At 42.7% G+C, this 15,376-nt stretch overlaps 1 protein-coding gene across 2 annotated transcripts in view; it reads right to left on the bottom strand.

Moving 5' to 3' along the window:
• The window catches only part of AKAP7 (A-kinase anchoring protein 7), an 82,439-nt gene extending 71,028 nt beyond the window's left edge, over positions 1–11,411 (bottom strand). For both annotated transcript variants that reach the window (XM_063390019.1, XM_063390020.1), the window contains exons 1-3: positions 11,123–11,411; positions 4,317–4,466; positions 3,134–3,279 (exon numbers count right to left, since the gene is read on the bottom strand). In XM_063390019.1, coding sequence (XP_063246089.1) covers positions 3,134–3,279; positions 4,317–4,466; positions 11,123–11,276 — 450 coding nt within the window. In that variant the 5' untranslated portion in view covers positions 11,277–11,411. The remainder of the gene's footprint in view (positions 1–3,133; positions 3,280–4,316; positions 4,467–11,122) is intronic.
• Positions 11,412–15,376: the final 3,965 nt, after the last annotated feature.

Raw genomic sequence — 15,376 nt, 5'->3', positions numbered from 1 at the left:
AAATACAAAAAAAAAGAAACAAAACTCAAAAATTAAGTAAATGTCATACTAATTACAATTTTATTCAATTTTCAACTATTGCTTCTAAATTTAATTTGCACCTGCAAGCTGGCAAAGGAAAAAATATAAATATAAGTGTACAAGCTCTTCAGAATACAGAAGACAGATGTGGAACTGTGTTATCATGGCAGTAAAAACCATCCTAGCTCTAAAAGAGATCAATATTACTCAGCATTTAGTTTAGCAGCCAATACTCCACACCCTCATACCCCTATAGTTCCCTTCAGTAGTTCTTCCACACAAGAATATTCTTTCAAGGCTCACTCTTTTATGCAAGCACCAATGGCACAAAAACTGTAGGAAATTATTACCTCTGAGATGTCAATTTTTTTGTCCAAAATTGGACAACAGGTTGAAAACCCAAAAAACCCCAGATGGACAGGCTCATAGCTGTATAAACTCTATTAGGAAACCAAGCTAAAAATCTGCAAATAATATGGCTTTGGAACAAGGTTAAATCCAAAGATGGCTAGTTATCTGCTCCAGAGAAAAGTTATTGCTGAATCCATCAAGAAGGTATGAAAAATCCTGCCTTTTGGATACAGGTAAAATAAAAAGAAGGCTGAGCATGTCCTCTCTCTCTGGCTGAATGACAATATTCTACACAATCAACATTATTTGGAAAGAAAAAACAAGTTTTCAAATAAGTTTTTCTGAATTTCAGAAACTTATTTTTCAGATGTTTTCCCTGAAGTTATGTGATCAAAGTGTGACACAACAGCTGTTAAACAGGTGTGCCATCACAATGCATATCACAATTTCAGATTTGCTGTTTTCTCCAATAAATCTAAGGTGCAATTAACCTTTCAGTGTACTATTCTAATTAAGCAAACTGAGACTCTTACAATGCTATATAACAAGATATGACTTATTGCATAAATGAAAACTTTAAATTGATATTTAAGCTGTTATTTAGATTGCCTTATTTTACATTAAGTGTTATTTTACATTTCATCTGCTATCATGCTACTTCTTTTTACTTGAGACGCCCTAACTTAACTAAAAAACTTTTTGAAGGCAGATCACACTTAACAATTCCTCCCTCTGAATTTAAAAAAAAAAGTTAAAAAAATAAGGCCTCAATTACTGATTTCAAGATCTCCTCTCCCATTAATTGGAATACATTATTCTGAAGAGTAATAGAATAACACAGTTTTGCTTATTGCAAGGATACTTCTAGTAAGTAAATGTAAAGCTTTAAAGATTTAACAGATCAATAGTAATTATAGTCAAGACTAGAGATCCCTGAAAGGCTAACCCACCAAGCGATAACACATCATGTAAGTTATAACATTAATAAACCCCTAAATCCCCAATCAAATAGAAAAAGATACAATGATCATAGTCCATTTAACTATTTTTTGCACAGTTCAATATAAATTCAAACCTTATAATATGAATTATGAATTATATTTGAAAATAATGCAAAGTTCAATATAAATTCAAAATCAATAGAACAACATTTTTCATTTCTGAAGATTCAAAACAATTAATACGAGAACAAGGAAACTGTTCATTTTCCAAGAGGAACAGTTGATTAAATGTTTCAGAAATACCCGTTATTACAAAATGTCCTCTGAGTAAAGCTTAAATTACTACATAAAAGTAGTAATACAAAGAAGTAATACTAATGCTTAAAATACTTCACTGGAATAAAACCAGGTCTTCAAAAAAATAAAGGTCTCTCATAACCAACTGAAATACTACCTCCAATTACCAGATTCACTCTGGCTGTCAAGAAACTAGGTGTCTAAATTTTGGCTAATATTACTTATAAAAATTCCAACGTGTGTTTTCTACTTTCAGAACAACTCCACCTGTAAGGCAAGTATAAACAAAACTTTCTATAGCAAAGTCCTGGAATTCCCAAATGCTCTGAGATTTAATTCAAAGAGTTGATGCTTTACCTCTGTAAATGATATGACTAAATAATGACATATAAAAAAACAAGCACACTTAAGACCGTCCCAAGCAACCCTTGGTCATCATTTGTCAGCAGGAATTCTCAATTATCAGATTATATAACACCTACATTATGCTTGCACTTGTTAAGTCATGGAATCTATTAAACAGATCTGGAAGAAAAGATATTTTAGAATAAGATGTCACAAAAGATATCCTACAATATTTGTATCAGGCTATCCTGGATCTTATAAAACCAGCCTTTGCAATCTCTTCTTCACATATTATGTTTTGAAGAATCAAAGACTGCAGTGTAATTTTCAAACCTATTTTATTCTCATTTCATATTTTCTTAATCTTCTTTTACTTATTCAGAGAACTGATAATACAGATGTAGGATGAGTTAAAATTCATCTGAGATAGTTCCTGATATTAAAAAACCCAACAAACTGAATTTGCAAATGGCGTTAAACTGCTGGATTCAACTTTTTGAACATAAGGCACCTAGTTTCCTTCTTTCAGACACGAAAGATATCAAAGATGTACCAGAAACAACCTGCAGCATGTAAGACATCATTTTCACTTACTGCCTAAATGAGACAACTCATGTAACTGCAAGGAAATACATTTTTTAAAGAGCTCTTTGCATTTCCTGAATCCATGTGAACAACATCTCACTAAAACAACAGTTGTTAGAATTTTAAATAAGATGAACCATTTTACTGGAAAATGCTAAACTACAAACTGCCAAGTTAAAACAGTAAGAGATCCAAACATAAATTTGTATCTACAAAGAAATCTAAAAATATTGCTAGAGTTTCTCTTATCAAATTAAATAGAAATGTCTCTCTTCCTTATTCTATGTGAACCAAATAGGCAATACTGTAACACTACAGAGGGGAAATTTCAGTCAGCTTCAGTGAAATCCATAGGACTGACAAACTGAATAAAAATGTAAGTATTTTTCCTCCAGTCTTCCTTAGAAAAGCAATTTTATTCACAAAAAATGTTAGACAACATACCATTACTCATTGAATAGACTGCTAATGTTTCTTTGAAAATACCTGAAAAAAATTGTTTTGCACAATATCAAACACTGTTCTTCTAACAAACACGTGCAGCTGTTGAAGTAATTCTGGTTATACCAAATTAGTATAATAAAGAATATTACCTTTGGATTAGTAATTGGAAGAGAAATGAAATAATTTGGCTGATACTGTTTATTCTTTTTCTTCTTTCTCTCAATGCCTTCTTCAATTTCCCTTCCAGTAGTCCGCTTTCTTTTTTTCTTAATACTTAGTTCAGAAGTTGCATGCACTGGAGAGAAAAAAAAAGTTACTTTCAGCACACAGACATTTAAAGAAAGATACCCAATATCACACCAACAGGAGCTGGACTTCAGTCAACTGACTGGAGCAGTCATTGCTGCTCACCTGCTCTGCCCATGCTCTGAACTGACTGGAATCCAACTCTGACCCAAATTAATGTAGCCATACAAGTGAAGTGCCACACCTGAACCAACAGCCTACACCTCTAGGCAGGGTTTAGAAACTGCTAACACAGACAGACACATGGCTTCCAAACCACTGAGCCTCCCTAAGCCAACGTATGCAGCAGGACAACAGGCCTGCAAATTGTCCACACTTGAACATGGATATGACTGTGGAGCAGAAGGGCCAATATTAAACTTCAAAAATCCCATGCATTCTGCATTTTGAAATATAAAACATAGTAGGATTATCATAGCAAAAAATTGTAGTAGGCTAAGACTGACTAACTTCTAGCACAGGAACCAAACCCAACCCAGAAGAAAATATCCCAGCCAGATCTGCTCTCTACCTCCTGCTTTCCCAGAGACACCTGATGTAGTGAAAGAAACACGTGTGTCCTCAGTTCTTCCTTTGCACATAACTGTTTTTGTCTTGGCTCGTTTCCTTGAGCCTTCCCAGAGCCTCTCCCACCACACAGCCTGATACATACCCATAAGCTGCCCAGGCTGCAGACATCCACTGTCCAATTAGAAGTGTAATTCCAGCCCCATGCTGGGAATACATCTATTGAAAGACAGCGCACAAAACCCATCACCTGAGAAGCTCACATACAGTAATGTGAATTGACATATGAAATGCCTTTGTTCTGTGACTCATTGCTCCACAGGATAACAAAAGGATGAATTCTTAATATGCTCAAGTACTGCAGGGTAGAATACTAATAAGAGAGGCTCTGGACAGTAACCTGTTTGCAGGGAAACTGTTCCATGTGCATGGCCCATGGGTCCACACCAACAGACAGGACCAAGAACTGAGTGCATGATGTGTCTATGCTTTCACATAACTTCTGTTTAATGTACTTACTAGCACATTCATCTTCAATATCTGTGTCCACAAATGGCATTTCTGCCATTAGAGAGTCTACTGAATCAGCAGCACATGGCTCTTCTCTCTGTTGTGTTTTTTCCTCATTCTCTTTAAAGATTTTCTTTTGCTGTATATTTTCCAGCCCATCTGTAATATATTTAAAATAACACACTGGGTTTTAGTTTTTGATATAAACAACTAAGAGACATTATACATAAGCAACATACCAAGTAAACATTTCATTAATTATCAGCAAATAAGTATTGACATATAACCCTGCAAGGATATGTTCTTCTTCTTTGTCAACAGATCAGTAAAAATACCTTAACATTTTATGTGAAATAGCAAAAACAGAGAGTTCTGCTTTCTATATTTTAATAAACTATGGTCTTGTTTGGTTCCAAGTAAATGAAATTATTGCAAAAAAGAAAAAAACCCCTTATTACTGAGCATAAAAAACCCTTCAGACATCACATAAAAGTTCATTTTGAATAACAGTAGGCTTATGAAATTCAGTGCAGAAAAACACTGGCAAATCAATTCCACGGTAAACACACTGAAAATGAGGCATGAAGAAGCAGGAAGGGAATCATTCCACATGTAACAAAGGGTTCTCAGCTGACTCTATTCTTCAGGAATGAGATGATTACTGTAGTCCTGCATCTGCCACTCAGTATAGTATGTTTTAGACAGCAATGATCTGCATTTCTCATTCTAAAAACTGACTTTTAGTATTTAAGCTAAAGAAGGAAATCAGTGTAAGTGAAAAACCATCTTGCATGTACAAACATACACATGAAGCTGTAGCTCAGAATAATACCACAATCACAGAATATTTTGAGTTAGGCAGGACAGAATAATGTCCAGTAACAAGTTTTTTAAAAATTCTTTTTCCCCAAGAGTACTAACTGAGCATGACTCATTTCCTTATGTCTACTTCACATTTCTGCATCAGTAAACTCCAATATTGGCATATTAAGTTATACCTTAAAAAAAAGAATGAGCAAAATCTTCTCTAGCAGCAAACAATGGGCATATAATCAGGCACCCAGCAACAGTTTTTTGGGACAACTCCACAATGGGATTACTGTAGTAGAAGGAGCCGTATGTTAGAACTGCAGTTTATCCCAGGACAGCTCATTACTACAGACAACACACTTTCAAAGCTCCTCTCATGGCCAGTGCAGATGGCCCAAATCTGGCCTAAGAGGAAAATCCAGCAGCGAAAGTGTGCACTGTGTTCTTGAAGCATGCAAGGCTACACATGTAGAAAATCGATATTACAGACCCAGTGCTGGTGATTATCACCCTCTGGAATGTTTCTTACACATATCACTTTATGCTAGGGAAGATAAATAAAAGAACAACCTGATTAAATGCTAATTTGCTTCAGGCTAAGGTAGGGAGGCATAAATCACTCTGTGGTTGGAGTCTGACACCTAACTTTATCCCCCCAGGCTATTCAAAGGAAACAAAGTATTTAGATTTGTTACTTGTTCTCCCTGCAGACACTAAAGAACTATGCATAACAAACAGATATCAAAGCATTAATAAAAATATTACTTAACATTTAGATTACAGCTCACATAAAACAGATTGTTTCTGGTATCCACCAGCATACAGAAAATAACCCTGGATCCAAAGAGATCTCAAAGTGAAGGACAAGACAGAGGTCCATGAAATTGCCAAACAAGTAGGTCAGGCTGGGGCAAAAAAAATTCAAAATTCAGCAGTGCAGAAACATCATCAGCTGGGAGCAACAGGGTTTGTTAAGGTAGCATCAGCTACAGAACAAGGACTCACATAAATCTGAGAGGTGTATATTGCAGATTACACGTTTCCTTTGCTCTGTCTGCTCAAAAAGCAACATACTTGTATTACTTTACAAAATGCTGCCTGTTCACAGTAGTAAAGGCACAGCTAAAGTTATTAACAATGCACCTTCAGCAAACTGAACTGAGAAGGCACTGTGCCAAAATTCTACAGGTTGTGCCTCTACCAAAAAAACCTCCCTCACTTTTTTGGAAATACTAGTTAAAGAAATCAGCAACAAAATTCAAGAGTTGCATTCTAGTTGCTAAAACAACCTGAAAACAAGATTTTTCAAAACTCTTGACATAATGCTGATAATCTGAAACCTAGAGTACAAACCCAGCTTCTGTAGGAATTCCTTGACCATCAAGCTGTTATAGGGTAAGCTCTTTTTTCTTAATTGTATGCTTAATTATATTTGTCTGAATTTCATATATGAGTAGGTGTATCTATTATTCCTTTATTTGTATTTAAGTGACTGCTGATCTTCACTAGCCTTTGTCTTCTGTTCCAGCAGAAAAAAAAATATATCATGATACACCTACTTCATAGAGGAGAGACCACAAAAATAAGGAGCAATAAAATATATTTGATTGTGCCCTGATCCCAGCTGCCTGCTCTACATACTCAGATGATTATTTCAGATAGAATAATCTTCTATTATTTGACATATAAGTATCACAGATCACAGTGAGACTTGATCTTCAGGCACTGTTCCCTGTTCATTATGTAAATGTGTTTAATAGATTTATTGCAAAATCAATTAGGTTGGAAAGACCTCTGATCACCGAGTGCAACTTATGACTGAACAACATGTTGTCAACAAGGCCCTGGCACTAAGTGCCATGTCCAGTTTTTCCTTAAACAGAACCAGAGACATGACTCCAACACCTCTCTGGACAGCCCGTTCTAATATCTAACCACTCTTTCCATGAAGAATTTCTTCCAAATGTCCAACATAAACCTCCCCTGGTGCAGCTTAAGTCTGTGTCCTCTTGTTCTCTTGCTGGTTGCCTGGGAGAAGAGGCCAATCCCCACCTGTGGAGGCTACAGCCTCCTTCCAGGTAGTTGTAGAGAGAGAGATCCCCCTGAGCCTCTTCATCCAGGCTAAAAACCCCCAGTTCCCTCAGCTGCTCCTCATCAGTCTGTGCTCCAGACTTTTCACCAGTTCTGTTGCCCTTCTCTGGACATGCTCAAGCACCTCAATGTCCTTCCTGAATTGAGGGGCCCTGAATTGGACACAGGAGTTGAGGCATGGCCTCATCAGTGCCAAATACAATGGGACAATCACTGCCCTGGTCCTGCTGGCCACGCTACAGCTGATCCAGGCCAGGATGCCATTGGCCTTCTTGGCCACCTGGGCAAACAGCTGGCTCATGCTCAGTCAGCTGTCAAAACCAGTACCCCCAGGTCTTTCCCACTGGGCCACTTTCCAGCCACTCTGTCCCCAGCCTGTAGTGCTGCAGGAGATTTTTGTGGCCAAAGTGCAGGACCCAACACTTGGTCTTGCTAAACCTTGTATCACTGAAATCAGCCCATCAATCCAGCCTGTCCAGGTCCTTCTGCAGAGCCTTCCTACCCTCCAGCAGATCAACACTCCAACCCAATTTGATCTTGTCTGTGAATTTGCTAGTGGTCGACTTGATCCCCTCATGCAGATTATCAATAAAGATATTGTACAGCACTGGACCAAACACTGATCCCTGGGGACACCACTAGTGACCAGCTGCCAACTGGCACCATTCACCACCTCTCTCTGGGCTGGCTGTCCAGCCAGTTCTTAAGCCAGCAAAGAGTGCACCTGTCCAAGCCATGGGCTGACAGCTTTGCCAGGTGTACGCTGTGGGAGATGGTGTTGACGGCTTTGCTGAAGTCCAGATAGACAACATCCACAGCCTTATTCTCATCTACCAGGTGGGTCACCTGGTCATAAAAGGAGATCAGGTTGGTCAGGAAGTATCTGCCTTTCCTAAACTTGTGCTGGCTGGGTCTGATCCCTTGGTTGTCCTGCCTGTGCTGCATAACCACACTTAAGATGATCTGCTCCATCACCTGGCTTGGCAATGCAGTCAGGCTGCCAGACCTGTAGTTCCCTGGATCTTCCTTCCAGCATTTCTTGTAGATGGGCATCACACTGGCCAGCCTCCAGTTGCCTGGGACCTCTCCAGTTAGCCATGACTCATGATAGATGGATAATGGACAGTGGCCTAATGAGCTCTTCTGCCAGCTCCCTCATCACCCTGGGTTCCATCCAGCCCCATACACTTGTGAGCATCTAAGTGGTTAAGCAGGTCACTACTTCCTCCTGGATTACAGGGTTCCATTCTGCTTTTCCTCTCTGACTACCGTTCAGCTGGAGCCAGCTGCCCTGAGGATAACAAGTCTTACTGTTGAAAACTGAGGCAAAGAAGATGTTAAGTACCTCAGCCTTTTCCTTGTCATGCCTTTTCCTTCCGGCCCTGCCCCTCAGCTGCCCCAGCGTACGCACCCCTTGGATGACTGTTCTCTCCTCCATGTCCAATAAAGAATGGAGGTTTTCCTTAGCCCCCTTCTGTTATGAATGTACTTATAAAAATACTTTTCATTTTCCCTAATAGTAGTAGCCAGAGTAAGTTCTAACTGAGCTTTCACCTCTCTAATTTTCTCTCTCCATGACCTAAAAACACCCTGAAACGCTTCAGAATTGCCTGCCCCTTTTTCCAAAGGTGATACACCCTCTTTTTTTACCCCCAAAAAAAGAGCCTGTGAAAGCTCCCTGCTCAGCAGGCGAGTCTTCCTCCCTACCAGCCTGTCTTTCAGCACACAGGGACTGCCTACTCCTGTGCCTTCAGGATTTCTTTCTTAAAGTATGTCCAACCTTCCTGGGCCCCTTTGTTGTTAAGAGTTGCTTCCCAAGGGACACTCTAAATCAGTGTCCTGAACAGGCCAAAATCTGTCCTCTGAAAGTCCAAGGTAGAGGTTTTGTTGTTGCCCCTCCTTACTTCACCAAGTACTGAAAATTCTTATAGCTTTGTGATCACTCTGCCCAAGGCAGCCTCTGACCACCACATCTCCCACCAGCCCTTCTCTGTTCATAAAAAGCAGGTCTAGCAGGACAGTGCCCCTGTAGGCTCCCTCACCAGCTGTGTCAGGAAGTTATCTTCCAAATGCTCCAGGAACCTCCTAGATGATCTCCTTTCCACTCTGTTGGGTTTCCAGCAGACACTGGCAGGCTAAAGTCTCCCACAAGAACAAGGTCTGGTGACCGTGAAACATCAGCCAGCTGCCTACAGGATATTCCATCTGCCTCTTCGCCCTGGTTGGAGGGTCTGGAATAGACTCCCACCAGGATATCTGGCTTACCAGCCTTCACCCCTGATTCTCATCCCTAGGCACTCAACCTTACCACCACTATCCTCAAGCTCTGTGCAGTCAAAGCACTTCCTGAGGTACAGAGACACCCCACTGCCTCTTGTTCCTCACCTGTCCCCTCTGAAGAGCCTGTAGCCACCCGCTGCAGCACTCCAGTCATGACACTCACTCCCTACCTCTCCCTGATGGAGACTGTCACAGCATTCCTGCTGCGCGATGGCCTCCGGTTCCTCCTGTTTGTTACCCATGCTGCAGACACTGGTGTAGATGCACTTCATCTGGGCTGCCCATTTCACCCCATAACTCTGGCATGCAGGCCCTAAGCTCATCCCTGGCAAGCCTGGTCTCATCCCCTTCCCCCTTCAAACCTGCTCAATCAGCCCTGCCCACTCATTGTCTAGAATACTTTTGCTCCTGTTAGAAAGGTGAACAACATCTGCAGGCCTGATGCCTCATAAATCTCCCCACAATCAAAAAAGCCCAAATTCCACCAATGGAACCATCTTTAAGCCACTTGTTGATCACATGGGTTTTCCTGTTCCTTCCTGTTCCTTCTATCCCTGATACCAAAGGAATCAAAGAAAACTTCACCTGTGCTCCTGTCTCTTCAACGAGACAACCCAGTGCCTTGAAGCCCTGTTTGATTACGCTGGTACTTCTCTCATCAGCCTTGTCACTGTCAACCAGGACAGCCAGCAGTGGGTAGTAACCAGTGAGCAGAATTAGCCCATGGAGTCTCTTGGTAATATCCCTTACATAGGCCACAGGTATTCATCAGACTTTCCTGTGGAATGGGTCCAACCAGGATACAGGGCCCTCAGTTCTCCTCAGAAGCAAGTCACCCACTACAACTACCCTTCTTTTTTTCTTAATACCTGTATTTGTGATCCGCCTGGTTGCCTGGAAGACCCTCCAGATAAACCTTCTTCTACACTGCTGTCCGCCTGACCCTCAAGATCCAGGGCCTCCTACCTATTCCGTAAGGGCACCTGGGGAGGCAAGGGATGCCAGGAGGCGATTCTTCTACCTCTCTGAGCAGGGACCTTTTCCCATTCTCCCCCCTCTGCCTGATGGCAAGAGGGTTGGGGCTTCTTAACTCTTGCTGAGATTTCACCCGCTGCTTTCTATTTATATTTTTAATAACAAATGAATCCTTTAGAGACAGTTTAACCGAGAGCTGCTATACAAGCACGTGGTCCTAGTGTCGATGCATTTCGAACCTCCAGTGCTGGCACTGCAGTTTACATAGCTAAGGGACTACTACTATTACTACTACCAATAATAATAATAAAATTTATTGTGGAAAAAATGGTGGGGTTAGTATTCAGCCAAGTCAGATACACAGGAAACTAAAAAGAAAAGGAGTAGTAGTCAACTTAGGGGGGAAAAAAGGTAGATTTAGTGTTCAGTCAGGTCGGATGCATACATTGCCGGCAAGCCTAGGGACTGAGCGAGGCAGGCAGGGAAGCGCCGGAGCCCTATCAACAAGAGCGCACAATTAAGTTGCAAAGTTTTCCCCTACGCCCCAGCGCGCCCCGCACGCCCCGGCATCCGCCCGCAGCCCAGGGGAGGCTGGAGCGGGGCCTCGCCGGCGCCTGCCCTCTGCCCCCGCCCCGCACCGCTGCCCTGCCGCCCCTCACCGAGCTCCGGGGCCGCGCTCCGGGCATCGCCCCCGTCCCGTTCCGCTCCCTCCGCCGGCCGCAGCGCCATGGGCACGGCCCGCCGGGCGAGCAGGGCTCGGACCGCCGCCGAGCACAGCGCGGGGAGGAGTCGCCGCAGCAGCAGCGGCCGCATGCCCGTCCGGGGCGAGCAGCGCTACCCGCCGAGACACCGCGGGGCCGGAGCGGGTCTGCGGAGCCGCCGCGCCCCTCGGGGAAGCGGCGGGGGAACCGGGCCGCGCGGCCGCGGAACTACAGCTCCCGGCACGCTCCGCGGCGGGCATGGCGTGGGGCGGCCGCGGAACTACAGCTCCCGGCACGCTCCGCGGCGGGCATGGCGTGGGGCGGCCGCGGCGGGCGTGGGGCGGCCGCACGGCCCTGTCCCTCAGCTGCCCCGGCGTGCGCTCCGCGGTGGCGACGTGCGGCGGGGCCGGCCCTCAGAGCCATCGGCGCGGCCTGAAGCCGAGATCCGCGATTCGAGTGCAGCTTGCACTCGGTATCTTAGCGAGGAGTGGCTGTCCCGGCGCTCTCCCCAACGGGGGCCTGCAGCCAGCCGGAGTGGCGTCCCTCAAAATAACGGGCTGTAGCTTAGGGCGGCAAAGCGGTAATTGACAGTGATTTAGCAGCGGTCTGGGGGAGAATAGGCAGTCTTGCTCTGAATGTGCTCTGCTTTACGCAGCCCCGGGCACTCTGACCGCTGGCACTCAGCGCTCTGCTCTGGCTGTACAGTCTCGCGTTGGGAATGGCCTCAAGAACAGAAATGTTGAGTTTCGCTAAAGTTATCGAATAGATCTTAAAATCTGACTGGGAAAGAAAGACAAAAGGATGTAAAGGTATGCACACGGGATTGTAAGAGTGGCTGGATCTACTGGAGAAACAGATCAAAAGGGCTGTCTATGGGAGAGGCTGCTTGTCTGGGGGAAGGAAGGGGAGACGGTCTTTTCCTGCGTAAATAAAGACTTGATCCCTCTTGGAAGCCAAATCCTGTCAGGGCGTTTGATGGGAGAAGCCAAGCTAAATGCTCCTGGTTCTTTTGCTGATTGACATATCCATGTAAACCAGATCTGAGGGAGCAGGTGGTATATATGCACATAAAGTTTCCTACTTTCATTTTTAAATACAGTAAGGATGGTGTCACGACTCATGAGTAGACAGGGGATGTTAGTTGTAAATTCTTATCAGGCTGAACTCTTGCATTTTTAACTTAGACAACCAGCCCACTGTTGAGGCTCGAGTTGTTGATTAACAAGCTCTTAAATTCTTACAATACAGTTCCACAAACGTGTTGGCTAACAAGTCCTTAATTTTATACCATACACATATTATTACAGTCTCAACTTGCAAGACGAACTACTCAAAGGTGCTGGCCCAGAAACTGCAACACACTTCCACAAGCTCCCTACACCCACAACAAAGTTCAATATGGGAGGTAGAATATGACAGCTGTGTTTTGCCCAGGCAAAGCAAGCAGGTAGAGAAATAAAGAAGAGAGAGTACAAAGTATATCACCAGTCCTCAGATCCTGCATTGGTCCTGCTGCGTTGGAGGGTCCGGAGTTGGGGTCATGAGAAGGAAAGTGAAAGAGAGTGTGAGAGGGCCTGACCTGCTTTCTTTTATAGATAACCTGGTGCAAGCCTCTTATGTAAACCAGATCTTTTGTCCTGTTTTGTTCATGCATGCACAGCCAGCCCTTGGAGCCCTCCCACAGGAGGTGAGTGGGGACAGGGGCACTAAGCACAAGTGTCAAGATGAAGCAGGAAATTGGGTCAGAACAGAGCTGCCCCACTGTACATCTTTAGAACGCACCTTTCCCATTGTAACAGTCACAGTGTTTGAGACCAAAAATGCTTCTGCCTGGTTCTCCATAGATGACAAAAACAAATAGAATAGTCAGAGAGACAGCATGGCTACTGGAGGTTAGAAGCTGGTTGAAAAAAGAGTGACAAATTAGGCCAATTCCTGTATTTGGCTCCTCCTTTTACTGTTATTTTGATCCATTTTGAGCTGTTTAGCATTCACATAGAATTTTTATTTGATTTGCATAATTTAATTAATAATATTAAAATTTTATATAATAATGCATAATTTGAATTGCATGATTGTAGAGGCCAAAGGTTGGGTGTGATGCAGAAGTCCAGGTTCTGTGGGATCCAAGAGAAGCTTTAGGATGAAGCTGCTGGCAGTTTTTATTCACATTTCATTTGAATATCAGCTGTTGTTAGGAGACTAAATGCGTAAGTGGTCATGTCCTCCTAGTCCATTTCCATTGTCAAGTACAGTACTTCCATAAAATTTTGATTCTAGAGAGTTGTAGATCAAATAATGGAAGAAAATCTTTTTGGAATTAAGTGTCTTTTTGTAATATGAATTTAAAAGCCATTTGGATCTGGAACTGCTCCAAATCAATTCATTAAGCTTTTTGCACAAATGTTCAGTGAGAAAACATTAGGAAAAAACACTTCTCTTTGTAAAATTGTCAGGGGAGTCCAATGCAATGTTTAAATTAAGATAGCATTTAATAGTGCTCTTAACAAATGAAAAGGCAGTGCATTTTTATGGAGCTAAAATTGTCTCTAACGAGCACCCACCAGCCTGCCATTAAAATTATGCCTGTAGATTCTTTGGTCACATGACCTGCCTGAATATATTACCTCCAGGATGAGAGGAAGTGAGAAATAAAAAGTACCTTAGCTGGAGCTGGTAGCAGTTCCCATGAATGTGTTGTTCCCACAGAAGTGTTGTTGGAGGGAAATGTTCAATTGAGGACTAGAAAGGTGAAGTAACAAGTTGTAATTTTTCTGCCTGCCCAAATACAAGTTTCGCAGAGGTTGCTGACCTGGTGCCTGGCAGAAACTGCTTTTCATTACTGCTCAGATCTGGGCTAAAGCCAGCCCTTTATCAATTTTCTGTGGCCTTGCCTTTATTAAAGAAAGTTTCTGATTAACCTCTCAGCAGTACAGTTGTCCCTTCAAAGGAAAAAAAAATCACGTTATGACAGCTGAGTGACGCTAGCGGAAAGAGGAAGCAGGGTCAGCTCTGTGGTTGTATTTGCTTACTCAACTGCACTGCCAATGCCTGTTAGCCTCTCACCTACCTTCTCTTAATCCACCCACTAATTCCGGGCAAATTCTGTAGAGTGTTAGAGGATTCATAGGTATGATATTCCCACACCTTTCCTGAAAGTGAGTGATTTGGGAGAAAAAAAAAAAATTTAGCTCCCAAATGAGGGAAAGAAGAAACAATGCTGTGTGTCTGTTTTTCCAAGAGTGGCTGTCCATGAGTATTGGCCAGCTCATTACACTAAATGTCACAGCACGTATTATCAATACATATTATGTCTTATCTTAGTCAAGCAAGAGATGTGGGGAAGCTATGAGTGTTTGGGACATGACTCACTGAGGGAAGTCAGGTAGTAAAAAGGCAGGAATGGGATCTGTTACAGGGAGCCTAGAGGAGACATTGGGGTACTGTGTAGGACATGGGAGGGAGTTGAATATATTGTAATGAGAGGGCATGGAAGCTGTAGGGGAAGCTTGGGTTGTTGTGATAAGAAGGGAAGACATAACTGATACAACACAAGTCTTCATTACTGTCGCTGCTGATGCAGCATCTTGTTTTCTGACAAGTGAAGAAGAATAACAGACTGTCACCTGATAGTAATAAGAGATTTACCAAAGAAACAAAGAAAAGTTTGAGCTGCAGCACTACAGATAATAGAAAATGAGAGGCAGAGGAGTGCCTAGGATAAGTTAATTTAATGCAAAGGTCAAAAAGCAAGTACTCTGGAGTTTCTGCAATAACTGGTATAAAAGGAAGAAGTGCATCAAGATGCTATCAGATGTAGTTAATAAATAGAAGCTGCATTTGATTGACATCTGACATGAAAAAATAATATAAATGGATGTTTTCATGATCTGTTGATCACAGGCAGTTCATTTACATTTCAGGATGAGGGACTAGAACAAGGGAAAGCAACTGAAAAATTAACTGATTACCCAGAGCAGCAGTTCTTCACTTGCTACCCTCTGATAGCGACCTGTTGTGAGGGACATGGGCTAAAGATCAGCACAGACAAACAAATGCTGTTAATATCAGTGTAGTATTTCAGACACTTCCAGATTCCTCCAGGATTTTGGGGAATGACATCTGTTGGGTGGAGAGGGGATCCACAAAATGAGGTGAGAATGCCAACTGGCTTGCCACCCTCCTAATGATGAGTTTGAACTAGTTTGTTGA

Source organism: Prinia subflava, chromosome 2 (genome assembly GCF_021018805.1).
Source record: "Prinia subflava isolate CZ2003 ecotype Zambia chromosome 2, Cam_Psub_1.2, whole genome shotgun sequence".
Classification (NCBI taxonomy): domain Eukaryota; kingdom Metazoa; phylum Chordata; class Aves; order Passeriformes; family Cisticolidae; genus Prinia; species Prinia subflava.
This window is presented reverse-complemented; position numbering and strand designations above follow the sequence as displayed.